Genomic DNA, 18,653 nt, shown 5'->3' with positions numbered 1-18,653 from the left:
TGTTTATTATCTTATTACAGGATGGACTTACACCACTACACTGTGCAGCACGGAGTGGACATGATACTGCTGTAGAGCTGCTTCTAGAGAGAGGAGCACCACTGCTTGCAAGGACCAAGGCAAATGCTCACCATATACATATATATATATATATTTTGCTAATGACGGAACCTCTAGCTGTGATTGTTAAAATAAGACAAGTTATTTTGATATAGGGATATCAATAGTATTGATTGGTTGGGGTCTGAGTATTAAGATCCCAAGCAATCCTTGATCCAGCGGGGCTGTTCCACCGACAACTCTGGTATGTCCCTAGGATATGTCAAACGTTGTTGTTTTTATTTATAGGTGCCCTTTAAGTGACTTGGCATGAATTAACAACCTTAGGAAAATAGGCGACAGTCCAGTATATTTTCATAAAGAATAACTAGGGTGTAGTGAAAAGGTAAAGGTCCCATATACATTAGAAAAATTTGGTGGAATCTGCCAGACTGGTCATCTGTCTAATGAGGACCCCCATCTCTCTCCCAACAGTCCATGACAATGAAGAAAACAATCAGGCATGTGGAATTTGACTGCCTGATTCTTTTGTTCTTAGAGAGATAAGTTACCACCAGAGCAGTCTGCATTTGGCCCACCACTTGTTTTCTCTATACAGGAACCGGAGCTATTGGCTTGACAAATGTTTGGCAGATGGCTATCCCATTTGTATGGGTACCTTAAAGAGGATATACCACCCGGTACATCCTCTTTAACCTGAACCCACGTATCGATCGGCGCCGACACGGCGCCGTTCGATCCAGCGGTACCGGCCGGTGCTGAAGCACTGGAGGTCGGCCGGGCCGCCCCCAGGGGGAGGGAATTCCCTCCCCTGTATGACGCGGCTCGCTTAGAATGAATGGAGCCGCGTCATACAGGGGAGGGAATTCCCTCCTACTGGGGGCGGCCCGGCCGACCTCCAGTGCTTCAGCACCGGCCGGTACCGCTGGACGAAGGGCGCTGTGCCGCCGCCGATCGATCCGTGGGTTCAGGTTAAAGAGGATGTACCGGGTGGTACATCCTCTTTAAAGAGACTCTGTTAGCAAGTTTATGATGTCCTATCTAAGGGTAGCATTAAGTAGTGACAGAGAAGCTGAACTGAATGATGTATCACTTACATTGTTCTGTGCAGCTGATTTGGAGATATTCTCCTAAATAACATGGACAATAAGTAGTCCTCTCCATTATGTGCATGACCCCAGTAGTCCTGGATATTTATGAGAAGCATAAAACTCCGCCCACCAGCTGCTGATCGACAGTTATCTATCAATGCTGTGTATAGGCAGACAACTGTCAGTCAGCAGCTTGAGGGCGGGGGGAGAGGTGTGGCAAGAATCCTATTTTCCTGCATATTAGGAGAACCGTTGAACAAAATTATTTAAGTAATACACCGATCTGTTCAGTATTTATATAACTAGTTTATGCTGCCCTCATTTAAGGCAGCATAAATCTAGTGACAGATTCCCTTTAAAATATTACTATAATTTAAAGTTGACGTGTTATAGAAACATGTCAAAAGTTTTGATCATTTGGCTTTGGGTTCGGACTCCTCTTGATCACTGAAATGATTTAGTCATGCATGTCTTTTGTGTGATATGTGATTGTTATTATACAACTAATGACTGCTTCTGCTTTTGGCCACAGAATGGACTGTCTCCACTTCACATGGCTGCTCAAGGAGACCATGTGGAATGTGTAAAACACCTACTTCAACACAAGGCACCTGTAGACGATGTCACACTGGACTACCTGACAGCTTTGCACGTTGCAGCCCACTGCGGACATTACAGAGTAACCAAACTTCTTCTTGACAAGAGGGCAAACCCTAATGCCCGTGCCCTGGTAATAAGATCATCACATTGTTGGTATTCTACATTTAAAAAATATATATATCTCTATGGGAAATCAAAATAGCTTTTGTTTTTTTCATTACGTATGTATTCTTAAATCTGTTTAACCAGTCACCAGTATCTGTCATGCACACACTGGGGGAGATTTATCAAACGATCCAAAATCCAAAGAGTCTGTGAGGAATGAAAGGTGGAATCTGATTGGTTGCTAGGGGCAACTGAGCAAGTTTCACTTTACACCAGTTTGATAAATTTCCCCCACTGTTTCTATTATTTTTTTTTAGCATAGATGATGTGATAAAATATTCTGCAAAAGGATAAAGTGGACCCGTCACAAGGTGTTAGAAAGTTAAACTAGGGTCAGGGTATTATAGTGTTTCTTATTCTGATTTCATGTATACCTTACTTTTACAGATTGAGCCCTCCAGTGCTGAAAAAGCTGTTTTTTTAAAAATATCCAAATTAGCTCAAGAAGCCCAGGGGATGTTCAATTTAGATGCAAAAACCCAGTTATGTACATTTCATGGTGTGCCTGCAACGCTTCTGTGGTCACTTCTATCAGCCTCCAGCAGCTTGGTAGACATCCACTATGCTTTACTGTCCATTTCACCAACCGAGAGCTGAGCTTCTCCCAGCAGCCTCAATGACTGATCTTTATTTAACAGCACAGAGCTCAATCTGTAAAAGCAAAGTATGCATGAAATCAGGCTGAGAAGCCCTCTACAGCCATGCACTTAGTTTAACAGCCTAAAACTTCATGACAGGTCCGCTTTAATGTCTTCATATAAGGAATCCTTGCGAGTTTCATCCCATGAAAATAACATTGCTCATGAATATTGATTAGGGGTGGGCGTCAGACATTTAGTATACATACTGTACTTCCTCTACTAACTAACTAGCCGATTGGCCTGCCATATGACTTTGCATTCACTTCTGTATAACAGTGGTCGGTTAAAGGGTTGTCCCATGAAGCAAAGTTGGTAAGATCAGATGTGTATTTCTATGGAAAGAAGTACAGATGTGCTGCTTTGAAGTAAAATAACTTTCACCCCTGTACTGTTTTACTACCCCATGGAGCTGATCACTTCCTGGTTTCCTCCCTGTTGTTGTTGTGCACAGTTCACACATTTCTTCCACAACCTCCTTGCTTTCATATGCAGTGAAGACCAATTACCAATGCTATTTATCTATGTAAGACAATCTTTTTACCGTGATCACTGCAGCTCCAGCCTTCAAAGTCATTCACATATAGACTCACCTCCCAGACTCATCCTTAAAGGGGTACTTTAAGCATTTTTATTCCTATCTCACCACGTGCCCCTGATGTTTTCCTGCGGTATCTTCAGGTCCCCCCCTGATCGCTGCTGCTGCCGCCACTTCCAGGACTTACTCATCTCGTCAGTGACAGCCCCCTCAGCCAATCACTGACTGAGATGGAACAGCAACTTGAGCAGTCATTGTTTGAGCGGGCAGGGCGTAGTGGGGATTCATGGGGCCCCATGGCAAAAAAAAACTGTATGGAGTTCCATGAATCCTATAAGGGCCTCCTCTCCACATACTCACCTGGTCCAACGCAGTCCCCCAGCGTTCCTTCCTTCTCCCAGTTCTCCGGCACAGGGAGCTAGCAGAATGAACAGGGTGACTGCGCAGGCCAGGTGAGTATGTGTAAGCCAATGACTTCTTGCTCTGTCAGTCAAAGTGATGCAGCATTTAACTGTGAGCATTTGTTACAGTGCTCACAGTGAATGGGCCAGAGGCCTGCGGGGCCCCCTTAGTGTACGGGCCCCGTAGCAGTGGCACGGTCTGCCTTTATGGTATTTACACCACTGTGAATAGACATTTACTGCTGAAACAAATTCGCCCTTTGACAGCGGACAGCAGGGGACCCAGAGACACTGCAGGAAGAACCCAGGGGAGCGTGAAAAGGCATTTAACTAAAGCTTCTCAGGAGAATATATTGTAATGTAACTTACCATTCAATAATCTAATATTCTAGTAGTAAGAATACATTTTAAAATATGAATATTATATGGTGGATGATTGGGAATTAGAGTGGTATTATTATCATAAAACGGCATTGATGTAAAGTAATATACGTATCAGCAGTGATATAAAGACAAGACTTTACAAAGACTTTACGTGGCTGTCGTCCGTCTATGGTAGTATTTTGGGCTGTCTGATGCATCTCCTCACACAAACAGAAAATGGAGCACATCTTTCATAAATAACGCACCCTTGCCATGTACCATTTCTCTGACAAACACTATACACCAGTTTTCTGGTGTGTCTCAAATGATACACCAACACCTGTCCCATAGGCTGTAAGGCCCCGGGAATAGAACACCTTAGGGACCTGACTGCAACTTTTATTCCTGTGCTCCTTCTCCCTCCCGGTCCCGCGCGCAGCAGCAGCTTCGGTGCGGCCTGTCTGGGCTGACAGACCGCTCAGCCAATCACTGGCCGCAGCAGTCCTGGCCAGTGATTGGCTGAGCGGTCTGTCAGCTAAGACAGGCCGCACCGAAGCTGCTGCTGCGCGCGGGACCGGGAGGAAGAAGGAGCACAGGAGAAGACCTGCAACATGGTTAGGTAATGCATGGTGCTTGTGGAATCATCGGTCACCAGCCGCACATCGCTATTCCACGCAGCGATGTGCAGTTGGTGCCCAATGATTTTAGGTTTGAACCTAAATGATCAGCTGATGACACGATCATCGGCTGATCGTTGTCTCTATTCCACGGAACAATAATCGACCGAATCGGGCCAATTATCGCTCCGTGGAATAGGCCCCTATGTGTCTTTAATATTTTTGGTAAATATTAGTCAGGTAGTCAGGTCCCTGAGGGGGCTCTATTCCCCGGGCCTCACAGCTTGTGGGACAGGGTTTAATGGTCGTATTGTACCCCCGACTAGGAGCACTTGTGATTGTACGGCTGGGTTAACGCTACGTTTTTGCAATCCGTTTTTACAAAAGACGGATAGAAAACCGGATACATGTGCATCCATTTTCATCCGTTTTTTCCATTACTTCCATTATAAAGAAAAAAACTGATCAAAACACATCCGTTTTTTTTTTTTAACGCACACAAAAATTCAGTCATCTACGTGAAATCTATTAAATGGATGCGTTTTGATCCGGTTTTCTTTATAACGGAAGTCATGGAAAAACGGATGCACACAAATTTATCAGTTTTTCCATCCTTTTTTTGCAAAAACGTATTGTGACCCCTGATATGTGATATGATAAATGTGCCTCATCGTGTGGTCACCAGTTGCACCTTACGATACTCTGAATGACACAGGTTGAGTGGTTTTCATCCGTTGCATGATTTGCGGGTTTTATTGAGTGCACGAGTCTTGCTAACAAGTTGTTTCTCTGAACAGAATGGTTTTACTCCATTGCACATTGCCTGCAAGAAAAATCGTATCAAAGTTATGGAACTGCTAGTGAAATATGGGGCTTCAATCCAGGCTATAACTGAGGTAGAACAGGTTTTCTTAGCTTTCAATTACATCTGGCCATTTCCTGCTTTCCCCCTGTCCTGTCTCTGTGTTTCCTATTACATACTGTAGACTATTCGCTGTCACCTCTCTCTCTATCCTTTCCGACATCTGCCGACTTGTAACTGTGGACGCCCCATTAGTCTTGTGCAGGGGAGTAAAATGCCTGTTGGTTTGTTTCACAGTCTGGTCTCACTCCAATACATGTGGCTGCCTTCATGGGCCACTTGAACATAGTCCTCCTTCTGCTGCAGAATGGAGCTTCTCCAGATGTCACTAACATTGTGAGTATGTCTTCAAATAAAATAACCCGATTTACTGTACATGATGCAACCTGTTTGATGACCATTTCACCCCAGTATGTTAATGCAATAAAACTGCCTAACTTGTTGCTGTGCACGTCGTGAGCTTTATGACATTGTGCAGAGAAGCCGCTTACGGTGCCTGTGCACACTATATGTTTGTCCAGATATTACCCACTAAACAGGCCACGGCCCATGGTGACATTGACATCGGAAGCATTGTAGTGGAAACAGACAAAAAAGTTAGTATGGAATGAAATAAACCTGCGGATTGGCTTATGTCATGGACGTGGACCTTCGCAGACATAAAATATCTCACAACAGGCATTTCTGTGTTGCCCGCTGAAGGAATTAGTAGCGTATTCATGTGTGTTATTTACATGTTGCTGTCTCGTGTGCTTTCGATAATCCATTGAAACGGTCTGTCTTTAGGTTGTAGTGTAGCAGCAGTATAAAAACTTAAAGGGATAGTCCACTCAGAGATAAGTTTTCATATGTTGCTGCCCATGGTAAGAGTAACAATTCATTCTATACTTGTTATTATCTATTCAGTTTCCTTCCCCCCAGTTCTGAGCTTTCTGATGAAGACATAAATTTTTTTTTGTAAACTGATGTAAACTAGTTCCAGGCAGGCTTTATCTGCAACTTTGTAGCTTCTTTGTAATGCTGGGGGGGGGGTGTTAATCTAAGGTCAAGCTGCTGATGAACTGTGATGAATCCTCCCGGCAAATAGGGATTGTTTTGCATCAGTCGTCTCAGATGGGAGGGGTGAGAGACAGAGAGAAAAGCGCACATACAGATTTCTGTGTCTTCAGCAGAAAGCAGCGTCTCAGAACTGGGGGAAGGAGGCTGAATAGATAATAAGTATGGAAGGAATTGTCTTACCATGGACAGCAACACATGAAAAGTTATGTTTGAATGGAATACCCCCATTAAATTTTATATCTGAATCAGGTCTAGCATATCCACAGGGTATACAATAAACTGACCTGACCTCTACTTACTAATAAAAAGCGGCCAATGGCAATTTTATTTATTTATTTATTTTTGTATAAAAGAGGGGTGCTGCATGCAAGCATGGTCGACTTTCCAGTAAAGGAGAAGTTAATCGGATTATAAAATCCGGCGGGGGTAAAATTGATTACAATTACCCGTGGTGAGCGGCGAGACCGGTCGTAGGACCCCCACCGGGATCTCCAGAGCTGACATATCACAACCCGGCTAATGGGCTGGCCGCTCAGCTAGCCAGTGACTGGGGTGGGACTGAGCAGCCAGTCCATCAGCCGGGGCAGGCTTCTTCTCCTTAGTCATGATGCCATCACAACTCGGGGGGGGGGGGGAAATGCCTTCTGGCGGGGATCCTGCGGCTGGCCCCGCCGCTCACCAGGGGCACGAGGAGAGGTTAGTACTTGTAATCAATTAACACCTTGACCCCCCCCCCCCCCCTGCGCGCCCCTTCCGGCTGCCGGACTTTATAATCCGCCGGACTTCTCCTTTAAAGCTTTTACAGCTAACAGTCACTTTGCATTGGTAAATTGTTATCAAGGGACCCTTTCTTTCAAACGTTTGGAGGCTTAGGCTGTATTCACATGCAGCCTTAGCGGTTACATCCACAACTATTAGGCTTTTATCGTATATCCTGTGAATTTGCCATAAAGGCTTCAGGTAGGAATACTACTTCAAAGCAGACTTTCCCAGAATCCCCCTGGCTCAGTATATTTGTGGCCACCAATTTTCTTTTTTTTGTATTTGGTTTAGTTACTTGCAGTTAATAATAATTCCATCACTGCAGCAATAGAAATCAGCTCTTCACACATCAACTTCTTGGTGAGCTTGTGCTTATATACAGCAGTCAAGCAGAAAACAAAGAGCTGCAGTTTAGACTGATGGGGTGAGATTTATCAAACATGGTGTAAAGTGAGACTGGCTCAGTTGCCCCTAGCAACCAATCAGATTCCACCTTTCATTTTTCAAAGAGTCTGTGAGGAATGAAAGGTGGAATCTGATTGGTTGCTAGGGGCAACTGGGCCAGTTTCATTTTACACCATGTTTGATAAATCTCCCCAATAGCATTTCTGTCAATGTTTTGGTCAGTCGTTTTTTTCAACTAAAATCAATTAAAATACAGAAACTGTGCAAATCTTTCTGGAAATACTATGTGTAAACATAGCCTTAGACTGTCTAGTCTAGGTTTAGCTTCACTATTAGTTGTCTTACTTTACTCCAAAATTTTGCACCAAAGGTTTCACAAAGTTTTTGACACACTTAGACGCGTGGAAACCACATTCCCCTTTCTGCTACATCACACCTCTTTTCCTGCTAGACTACACAAACCATCGTAGCAAAAGTGTCTAAAACACATAAAAAACTGCAAAAAAGAAAATTTCTGGTGCATTTCAAATAGCAAATCCGTTCTGTGAAAAGGCTGTGTACTCTGAATCAAACATTTCCCCATATAACATTTGTCCATACACTTTGATATCAGTAGAATCGACCAATGATCTAATGTGCATGGGTGCCTATCCCCTGATAGCAGGTAAGGGATCTGGTACACACCTAGGTGAAGAGAGTGTGCGTGTGTATGGGATAGATTGAAGGGAACGCAGTAGATTGATTGAGCTTTCAGGACTCCATTAATACAATAAAGGCCAAAGGTGTCTCCATGTTGGTTTACCTTCTTTCTTTTTTTGCACACAAAGCATAGTTTTGTGCTTTTCTTTACAGTGGCACCCAGCATATACTGCATGGTATGTATTACAACTAGAGATGAGTCGAACCGAACCAGAACTTTCGGCATTTGATTAGCGGTGGCTGCTGAAGTTGGATAAAGCCCTAAGGCTATGTGGAAAACATGGATATAGTCATTGGCTGTATCCATGTTTTCCAGACAACCTTAGAGCTTTATACAAGTTCAGCAGCAGCCGCTAATCAAATAACAATTGTTCGGATCGATTTGAACCCGAACCCGGTTCGCTCATCTCTAATTACAACGGATGATGTATGCCTATTTAGAAGACTATATCGGAGCATTCGGTAAAGACTCTTTACCTATATGTCTGATGGAGCTTTCAGACGTGATGTGAACAGATCCTAATATGACAAAGTCTTTACTGAAAATCTTAATGTGTATAACTTCCACAGCTGTGATATTGTCTAAGTCACTATATGGCAGTATTATTTCACCATCATGATCAGTATTTTTCTCCAGTATGTGTTATCCAGAGGCCTTCCAAGACAGTGAGCAACCTCCAATGACTTCTCTCCATAACGTCCATTAATTTTTTAACTTGTAAAACTTATTAATATTATTATTATTATTATTATTGTTGTTATTATTACTTGAGTCCAGAGCACTGTACATATTATAAGGGGTTAACATACAGAATGGAATATAGGAGCAAGAAAAAACCATGAACAAACTAAATGACGGAATTTTGAGTTATATATAGTAACTACAGTGTAAGGCTATGTTCACACACTGTAAGAGACCGGCTTCCCTCAGGAGGCAGCACTACGGAACTTACATTGTGTGAACATAGCCTAATACAGTATAATACCATCATTTTTGCAGCTTACAGAACATCTTTTGTATTCTACAATTACAGCAATAGAAATCTCTGTCCCATCCTGACTACAAGCTGGGCTCCTCTGTAGCTTCCTCTTCTCTTGGATATATATATGGTGTATGTATATATATATATATATATATATATATATATATATAAATAATTATATGGTATATATATATATGTATATATCAGCAAGATTATTGGTCCACACCTACCGCATATGGTTGCGTAGATCCAGGCTATATGCCCTTTATAAATGGTGGGACATATATCAGGATCTAACAGCTAGTAAACAGAGATCCCGATAACAATAAACATAAAATGATATAACTGTTGATTGAAATAATGATTCATTCCATTTACAGCAAACATAATGGGCAAGCACTGAAGTCCATCAATATGTTCATTCTTTGCCTATGTATTTCAGCGAGGAGAGACAGCATTGCATATGGCCGCCCGCGCAGGACAGGTTGAAGTTGTCCGTTGCCTTCTCAGGAATGGTGCACTGGTGGATGCCAGAGCTAGGGTAGGTTTATTACCGCTGTTATTTATATTATGCTGATGCTTAACGAAATCTTTGCTGTAAAAAATAGTCAACAGCAATATACACTACATGTACCTTATACTGTCTACATACAAGTATGTATAGGAATCCATTATATTTATCTATCTATCTATCTATCTATCTATCTATCTATCTATCTATCTATCTATCTATCTCCTATCTATCTATCTCCTATCTATCTCCTATCTATCTATCTATCTAATTCCTATCTTTCTATCTATCTCCTATCTATCTATCTAATTCCTATCTTTCTATCCATCTATCTATCTATCTATCTATCTATCTCACAGATGTTCAATTAGATGGGGCATAGAATATTTGAAGGTTATCGTTCATCAGACTAAGCTGCCTTCTTTCAATGCTCGATGGGCCAGTTCTGATGTTCATGTACCTACTGTAGGCACTTTTGGTGGTAGACAGTGGTCAGCGAGGACACTGTGATAGGGCTACAGCCATCTAGCCCCAGGTGCATTAAGCTGCAATGTACTGTTTGTTCTGACAGTTTTCAAGTTCTGACAGTTTTTGATAGTTATTAACCACTGATACAGTGTTGGACTCACCCACCAGAGGACCGGAGGATCATGTCATTTCTCACTGGTTCTTCATTGGTGCCCCCCCATTTTCACTGGTGGGCTCCAGATACCCCAGTACGACACTGCACTGATACCATGAACTCCACACAAGATTTGAGGACTAACCATCACAATTTGGTTCTTGGGACTCTTGCAATTGCCCATTTTTACTACTTACATCACATCATCTGCCAATGGTTATAATGATATAGTTGATCAGTATATATTTCCTTACGGAATATGTAGAAAAAAGAGAATTAGGGCACTCACCACTTAAACGTGCACTGTCTTTATTTCATCTGTGGTTAAACATACGAATCAGCGTCTGATGAAGCGTACATGCGCGCTATACAGCTGTGACTGCGATCACTGAACGAGAGTTTTGCGTCCTTGCCCGACATGAAATTTACCTGCTGATGTTTAACCACAGATGAAATAAAGACAGTGCACATATAAGTGGTGAGTGCCCTCATTCTCTTTTTTTCTACATATTCCATACATGCATTACTTAGTGAATTTTTTATGAGAAGCACCTCCACATAGCACGTACCTACAATACTCTGTCCTGCACTTATAAAGAGATTAATTAATCAGGTATTGCCGGTGAACTTATACTTTACTGCTTTCCTTATATATTTTCTTAGTAGATGTCTATATATACACAATGTCTTTGCTGTGCCAGATAAACAGATTTATGATATGACTTATCTTATTGTGCAGGAGGAGCAGACACCTCTCCACATAGCCTCTCGCCTGGGCAAAACAGAGATCGTCCAACTTTTACTACAACACATGGCTCACCCAGATGCTGCTACCACCAATGGATACACCCCTCTTCATATCTCGGCCCGAGAGGGACAGGTGGATGTGGCATCAGTCTTAATCGAAGCTGGCGCTTCCCACTCCATGCCTACAAAGGTAAACTTTCATTTACATTCAGTGGGCATCCATACAGTATTAGGAATAATAATTGTGAAAATAGCAGCTATAAACCTACATCCAACTAGTGAATAGATTGGACTGATGGGTTATTTAAAGGGGTATTCCAAGACAAATTAACTTGTCCCCTATCCACAGGTAAGAGGTGATGGAGAGTCTGACTTTTGAACCCCCAGTGATCTCCCTATTGGCCCCTGGCTTCTGTGTTCTGTGGTATGGCACTAGACCTACGGCTCTATTCATTCCTATGGAGGTGCCGGAAAGAGCTGAGTAAGCCAGAAAAGCGATGTACTCGGCTCTCACTGGCGGCTCCATAGGAATGAATAGAGCCGCCAGAAAGAGCCGAGTAAGCGGGAAGAGTGCTTACTCGGCTCCTCATTAGGAATGAATAGAGCCTATACCAACTAAATTATGTTCCATTAATCACAGAAATCACTAAACTACTGAAAGAATACGATGTGCCTCTGATATCATGGCTAGGAAGGAAAAACCTCCTCAAGACAAACATACTCCCCCAAATCCTATATGTACTCCAGATGGTCCCGATTGCCCTCCCAACTCCATTTTTTCACAATATTCGCTGTATTTTTTCTAGGTTTCTCTGGAAGGGTAAACGGCCACGTACAGCTCACAATTTGCTCATCCAACATAAAATTAAAGGGGGTATAGAATTACCTGATGTATTCACCTATTACAGAGCCATTCACTTAAATTGCTGGCTAGACCTCGCTATTGAGAAACAAGCCCCAGACTCTCAAACTTGCCCACCTGAATTATCAGTCCACGACATATGGTCACCCTCCAACTCCCGCTTAAGAGATCCTGCACTCCCCCCGCCCTCAAAGGCACACTTCAACACACTGGACAAAGAAGCAATTGCCGGCTGCGTACATCATGCTGCACCAACCTTCCTACATCATAGCCATGTAGCTAATTGTCTTACAAAATTGTCACTACTGGGCGATCTATCCAGGGAACTAACTGCCTTAGAGAAGATTTTCTTGAAACCCTCCAGGAAACTACGCTCCATCTCCTCCTTGTACCAGCTGGTCATAGATATCTCAAGCTGCTCCAAACCAGGGTACACATTATCCTGGGAAAAGGAGTTGAATGTCTCAGTCTCTGAAACTGAATTACATATGATACTCTCCAACTCACACGGATTTTCCAGGTGCGTTCTCCTCCAGGAAAACCATTATAAACTCATGTCCAGATGGTACAAGACACCGGAATGGCTCTATGCTTATGGATTATCCCCTACTGATCTATGCTGGAGATGCCTCAGCCATAAAGGCTCCCTCTCCCACATATGGAGAGACTGCCCAGCCATAAACCCATTTTGGAAAAAGGTAGAGGAAGTGATGGGCAGGATTGTAGGGACCCCTGTCAAGCTCCCCATGACAACCATAGCACTAGGCCTTCCCTCTAAAGGATTCACAAAAAAAGGTTAACTGTTCATCTATTAGCAGCTGCTAAATCATTAATCCCTTTAAAATGGAAGCAATCTACCCAACCCACGCAAGCGGAGTGGCTGACTAAAATAAATCAAATCTGTCGTTTTGAAGAACTTGCTAGTCGGGCCAACAGAACGCATGACAGATACCTAAAAACCTGGAAACCCTGGTTGGACTCCTCCTATGCCACATCTACAAACCTATTGAACCCAACTCCCCCTCCCAGCCCTAAGTCCAATGATGATAATGAACCTAATACATTACAATAGGTCTCTCCCTCCCCCCCCTCTTACTTTCTCTCCTCAACAATACGCCAGTAGGCACCGATCAGGCGGAACCATACTATTCCCTCCCCCCTTCCCCTATCCCTTCTAGCCCCTCCCCCTCGCCCCACCTCTTCCCTTCCCACCCAGCCCCCTCTCCCCCCCCCCCACCCCTTCCCTTATCCGCTTACTGCCACTCCCCCGCCCCTTTCTACCCTTTTTTCTCTTTATCAGTATCTAGCTTTTGATCCTCCTCCTTACCCTCCCTTTTCCCCCCAAAGGTCCTTAGGGCCAAAGAGGCTCCCCTCTCATTGGCGAAGTCCGGTTGTGTCCGGTTCCCTCAGATCACACTTGGCTTCATGTTGGTTATATACTTATGTTCATTTTTATACACAACATGTTATATCCAATAATACTTTGCAATTCTATTGTCAGGCACATGCTATATGTAAACTCTGTTGCATTCAGTTTTTCAAGCTGTTTGTAGCTTTCTATTTGCCGTTGAAAGCTTCTGTTAAACATGTTGAATATGTTCTATATAAAAAATAATAAAAATTATATTTAAAAAAAAAAAAAGGAATGAATAGAGCCACAAGCAAAAGCTGAGTAAGCTGGAGGAGGAAAGAATTGAGGCAATCCCACGGCTTTATTCATAACACAGAAGCTGGGGACCGATACAGGGATAGCTGGGGGGTTTGGGCGTTGGACCCCCCATGGCCTCTTACTTGTCACCTATCTTGTGGATAGAGGTTAAGTAAATTTTTCTTGGACTACCCCTTTAACCCTTAGACGACCCAGGGCGTATAGTTATGCCATGGAAGTCTGTCCCCAGACGACCTAGGGCGTAACTGTACGCCCTGGGTGTTTCTCACGCTATGAAGCGTGCTCCGGAGCGCGCTTCATAGCAGGTGGGGGCCGGCTGCAGTGAGCAGCCGGGACCTCACCGGTAATGACACGCTGCAGCGATCGCGCTGCCGCGTGTTATTAACTCCTTAAACGCCGCGGCGTTTAAGTGTAAGTGACAGGGGGAGTCCCCTGTCACTTACCGATCGGGACCCCCGCAGTGTGACTGCGGGGGTCCCGATCGGTAAAACGGGCCGCCGGAGGTCTCTCACCTGCCTCCGTGCGGTCCGATCGGCGCTCTGGTCACTGAGCCTGCACAGGCAGGCTCAATGAGCAGAGCGCCGATAACACTGATCAATGCTATGCCTATGGCATAGCATTCATCAGTGTAAAAATCCAAGTAGTGAATGTAAAAGTCCCCCAAAGGGACTTCATATGTGTAAAAAAAAAAAAGTTAAAAACACTAACACACTACCCCAAAACCCCTCCTCCAATAAAAGTTGAAATCACCCCCCTTTCCCATTATATAAATAAAACATATAAAAATAAATAAATAGATAAACATATAATATACCGTAGCGTGCGGAATTGTCCGATCTATTAAAATATAACAAGCGTCATTGCGAACGGTAAACGGCATACACGAAAAGAGGGAAAAAAGTGCGCGGATTACCGATTTTATGTTACATTATATATATAAAAAAATTAATAAAAAGTGATCAAAACGTCCGATCTTCACAAATATGGTATTAATAAAAACTAGAGATCATGGCGGAAAAAATGACACCCCATACAGCCCCGTAGGTGAAAAAATAAAACCGTTATAAGCGTCACAATAGGCCCATTTTATTTATAATTAATTGCCAAAAAAAAGGATTTCATTTAAAAAAAATATATAACATTAGAGAATCTGTGTAACCTGCATATGGTTGTGTTCGGACTGACCTATAGAATAGTGGTATAATGTCGCTTTTACCATATAGTGCATTACGTAGACACAGGAACCCCCCAAACGTTACCATATTGCATTCTTTTTTACGATTTCATCTATTTATATCTTCATAAATAATAATTTTGGAATTCCATCATACATGTTATGGTAAAATGAATGACGCCATTACAAAGTACAACTATTCCTGTAACAAATAAGCCCTTACATGGCCTGTAGATAAAAAACTGAAAGTGCTGGAGCTCTTAGAAGGGGAGGAGGGAAAAACGGAAACACTAAGATCAAAATTTGCGCGGCCCACTGGGTCATTTTGGGCCTGGTCCTCAAAGGGTTAAGGATGCCACAATTTTGGTCTTTGTTTTCTTATTCCATGTTTTACATCTTGCAGTTGAGTTTGTGTTTTATCTTGTTTCTGACATTGCTATAAACCATTGAAACATAACATAGTTCTTTATTTGAGTGAAATTTTCCTTGTGTGAACACTCTTGTCAGCTAGAGGGCAGCACATTACCCTTTAACTCATCTGGTAGCTTCTTTTTTTATCACAGGTGGATTCTGCTTGTTCTGTGTCTAAGGACAATGTGAATACTAGCAGATGCCGTTACCGCTGCTGTTACTCTGAAATAGATAGAAGTCTTGGGGGAGATTTATCATACATGGTGTAAAGTGAAACTGGCCCAGTTGCCCCCTAGCAACCAATCAGATTCCACCTTTTATTTCTCAGACGCTTTGGAAAATGGAAGTGGAATCTGATTGGTTGCTAGGGGCAACTGAGCCAGTTTCACTTTACACCATGTTTGATAAATCTCTCTCCTTGACTTTTGTGATTACTAAATATACCCAATGGAATACACAATAGCTATTATTACTGTATAGGGCAATACCTAGCCAACTCTACCAGGTCACAGCTGGAAATACTACTAGTAGCTTGCAGGGGCATAATAATGTCTCCCCGTATGGGGCATATGTGTAGGTTTACAGGTGCCACAGTTATCTATGTTGGTGGTATAGCACAGAGTACTTAGCAGCTGCTTAATGTCCTGCAGGAAGTGGTATTCTTTCCAGTTTGGAAAGCAGGAGTTTTTCTTTGGGGATTTACTCCTGCTCTGGACAGTTCCTGACATGGACAGAGGTGGCAGCAGAGAGCACTGTGTCAGACTGGAAAGAATACGCCTCTTCCTGCAGGACATACAGCAGCTGATAAGTACTGGAAGACTCAATCTTTTTGAATAGATGTAAATTACAAATCAAATTACTTGAGATTTTTAAATAGAAGTAAACAAAAGTTCACTGGCACCATTCAATTGGAAAGAATTTTTTTTTTGTGAACTACCCCCTTAAAGGGGTTATCCAGCGCTACAAAAACATGGCCACTTTCCTCTTACTGTTGTCTCCAGATTGGGTGGGGTTTTGAAACTCAGTTCCATTGAAGTAAATGGTGATTAATTGCAAACCACAACTGAACTGGAGACAACAGTAGGGGGAAAATTGGCCATGTTTTTGTAGCGCTGGATAACCCCTTTAATTTGGCCTTTGAACTTATAAAATGACTATATTTGCAGTTTTGTTAGAGAATCCAGTTGTGAACGTCACGTTGTGTATTCACTTCTACAGAAGGGATTCACCCCACTGCATGTAGCTGCTAAGTATGGAAGCCTAGACGTGGCCAAACTTCTCCTTCAACGCCGTGCACCCCCAGATTCTGCTGGCAAGGTAAATTATTGTGGTTGATTTTCCATTGTATGAATAGATTACCATATATTTGTTACATGTTTAATGTTTATGTTGTGTTCTCACTATAGACATCATTTTCATGTAATGACATAATGACTTTAATATGCATCTCGTCTTAGTATCTTTATTTCCTATAGTGTAAATGTCTATACATTCTGTTAGAGCTTCAATAACTAACTGGTTTAACCCCCATAACAAACACGCCCTTTGCAGAATGGGCTCACACCACTTCATGTCGCTGCTCACTATGACAACCAGAAGGTGGCGATGTTGCTACTGGAAAAGGGAGCTTCTCCCCATGTCACAGCCAAGGTGAGATCTGAAGCTTCAGTTTTACAGCTGAGCTTGTATTGATATAATGAAACAATTTGCGTAACCAAAATAAATCAGAATTTAATACATTAAGATTGATATATTTGATAAACGTATTTCTTTTAGCAGTTAGGCCTTATTCACACATTCCGTGAAGTTGTCCGTGATCTCAGATCCATGACCACGGATAATATTATAGCGCATTGCTTTCTATTAAGATAATTAAACGTTCTGTATTTTTTTAAGGATCCGCAATCTATTCTGTGAAAAAAATAGGACATGTCATAACTCGGACGAGCTGATGACACAAATTACCCCATAGAAGTCTATGACATCCGTTTTTGATATCGCCGCAATCCGTGAAAAATGCGGACATGGATGCAAAACGGATGCAATCATGGGTGGTTTTTCACGGATCACGGAGGTAGATTGTGGACTTAATCTACAGACCTTGAAAATCACTGAACGTGTGAATGCAGTTCATGATGAAACAGATATGGGAAGGGGTCAGTAGTGTGTTTACCATAGAGGTTTAGTTTTCATAGTGTGCAACTTAGGCTGGGTTCAAAGAAGTTTTCTTTTATCCGTTTTTTGTAAAGAAATGGGTGAAAAAACGGATGGAAAAAAAAAGTATGAATTTGTGTGCATCCGTTTTGATTCGTTTTTCCATTGACTTCCATTATAAAAAGAAAAACGGATCAAAACACATCTGTTTATTTTACACAAAAACAGGGTCGACCACAGTTTTGTGTACACTAAAAAAAGGATGTGTTTTGATTTTTTTTTGTAATTGAAGTCAATGGAGAACGGATGCACACAAATTCATACTTTTTTTTCCATCTGTTTTTCTTTTCTTTTTTTTTTTATAGTTTTGTATAAAACAAAAAATAGTGTTTAAAATTACATGCACCAGAACACAATGATATTTATTGGGAGAGATTTATCAAACACGGTGTAAAGTGTATCTTGCTCAGTTGCCCCTAGCAACCAATCAGATTCCATCTTTAATTTTCCAAAGAGTCTGTGAGGAATGAAAGGTGGAATCTGATTGGTTGCTAGGGGCAACTGAGACAGTTTCACTTTACACCATGTTTGATAAATCTTCCCCATTGTGTTTTGGGGTAAAACTAGGATTGCCTTCAGCAAGGCTACCAAATGGACACCTCTTCCCATTAGATGTAGTGAATGCCTGGCTTTTGGCTACACGCCTACATCACTAGGCAGACCCCTCTACTGACCATGTCTATGTTCATGATCACTCCTTTTCCCACTGTCACTGTCCATTGAGAATGCCTAATCCTTAAATTTTTCTAATATTATAGAATGGTTATACACCACTTCATATTGCTGCCAAAAAGAATCAAATGCAGATAGCCATGACATTGCTGAACTATGGAGCAGAGACTAACATTCTAACCAAACAAGGAGTCACCCCACTTCACCTGGCCGCCCAGGAGGGCCACGCCGACATGGTCACCCTCCTGCTGAACAAACAAGCTAATATTCACGTTGGCACTAAGGTAAGATTTGTTTACATGGAAAATTTTCAATAACTTATATTAAAGGAATTATCTGGTTATCTGGGCTGGATATTTTTAGATAAATGCTGAGGGACAAGTTAAATAAAAAATAAAATTAAAAAAAGAGCTGACATTCACCTTGCTCGCTCATGCACCACTGCTGGTGTTATGCAGCTATGGTTCCTGCTTCCAGGTTCGGGGACTTGGTGTCACAGGCCACTTATGTAATCAGGGTCCCACCTTC

The 18,653-nt window shown here is 42.3% G+C and overlaps 1 protein-coding gene across 27 annotated transcripts in view; it reads left to right on the top strand.

Annotated features, from left to right (window-relative positions):
• Positions 1 to 18,653, top strand: part of ANK2 (ankyrin 2) — a 382,082-nt gene that overhangs the window by 284,982 nt on the left and 78,447 nt on the right. For 23 of the 27 annotated variants that reach the window (XM_069978472.1, XM_069978476.1, XM_069978477.1 and 20 more), the window contains 9 exons: positions 21 to 119; positions 1,684 to 1,881; positions 5,271 to 5,369; positions 5,573 to 5,671; positions 9,686 to 9,784; positions 11,116 to 11,313; positions 16,458 to 16,556; positions 16,791 to 16,889; positions 18,212 to 18,409. In XM_069978472.1, coding sequence (XP_069834573.1) covers positions 21 to 119; positions 1,684 to 1,881; positions 5,271 to 5,369; positions 5,573 to 5,671; positions 9,686 to 9,784; positions 11,116 to 11,313; positions 16,458 to 16,556; positions 16,791 to 16,889; positions 18,212 to 18,409 — 1,188 coding nt within the window. The remainder of the gene's footprint in view (positions 1 to 20; positions 120 to 1,683; positions 1,882 to 5,270; positions 5,370 to 5,572; positions 5,672 to 9,685; positions 9,785 to 11,115; positions 11,314 to 16,457; positions 16,557 to 16,790; positions 16,890 to 18,211; positions 18,410 to 18,653) is intronic. The other 4 variants (XM_069978475.1, XM_069978474.1, XM_069978487.1 and 1 more) reach the window with 1 other exon arrangement.

This window comes from Dendropsophus ebraccatus, chromosome 7, assembly GCF_027789765.1.
Source record: "Dendropsophus ebraccatus isolate aDenEbr1 chromosome 7, aDenEbr1.pat, whole genome shotgun sequence".
NCBI classification, from domain to species: Eukaryota; Metazoa; Chordata; class Amphibia; order Anura; family Hylidae; genus Dendropsophus; species Dendropsophus ebraccatus.
This window is presented reverse-complemented; position numbering and strand designations above follow the sequence as displayed.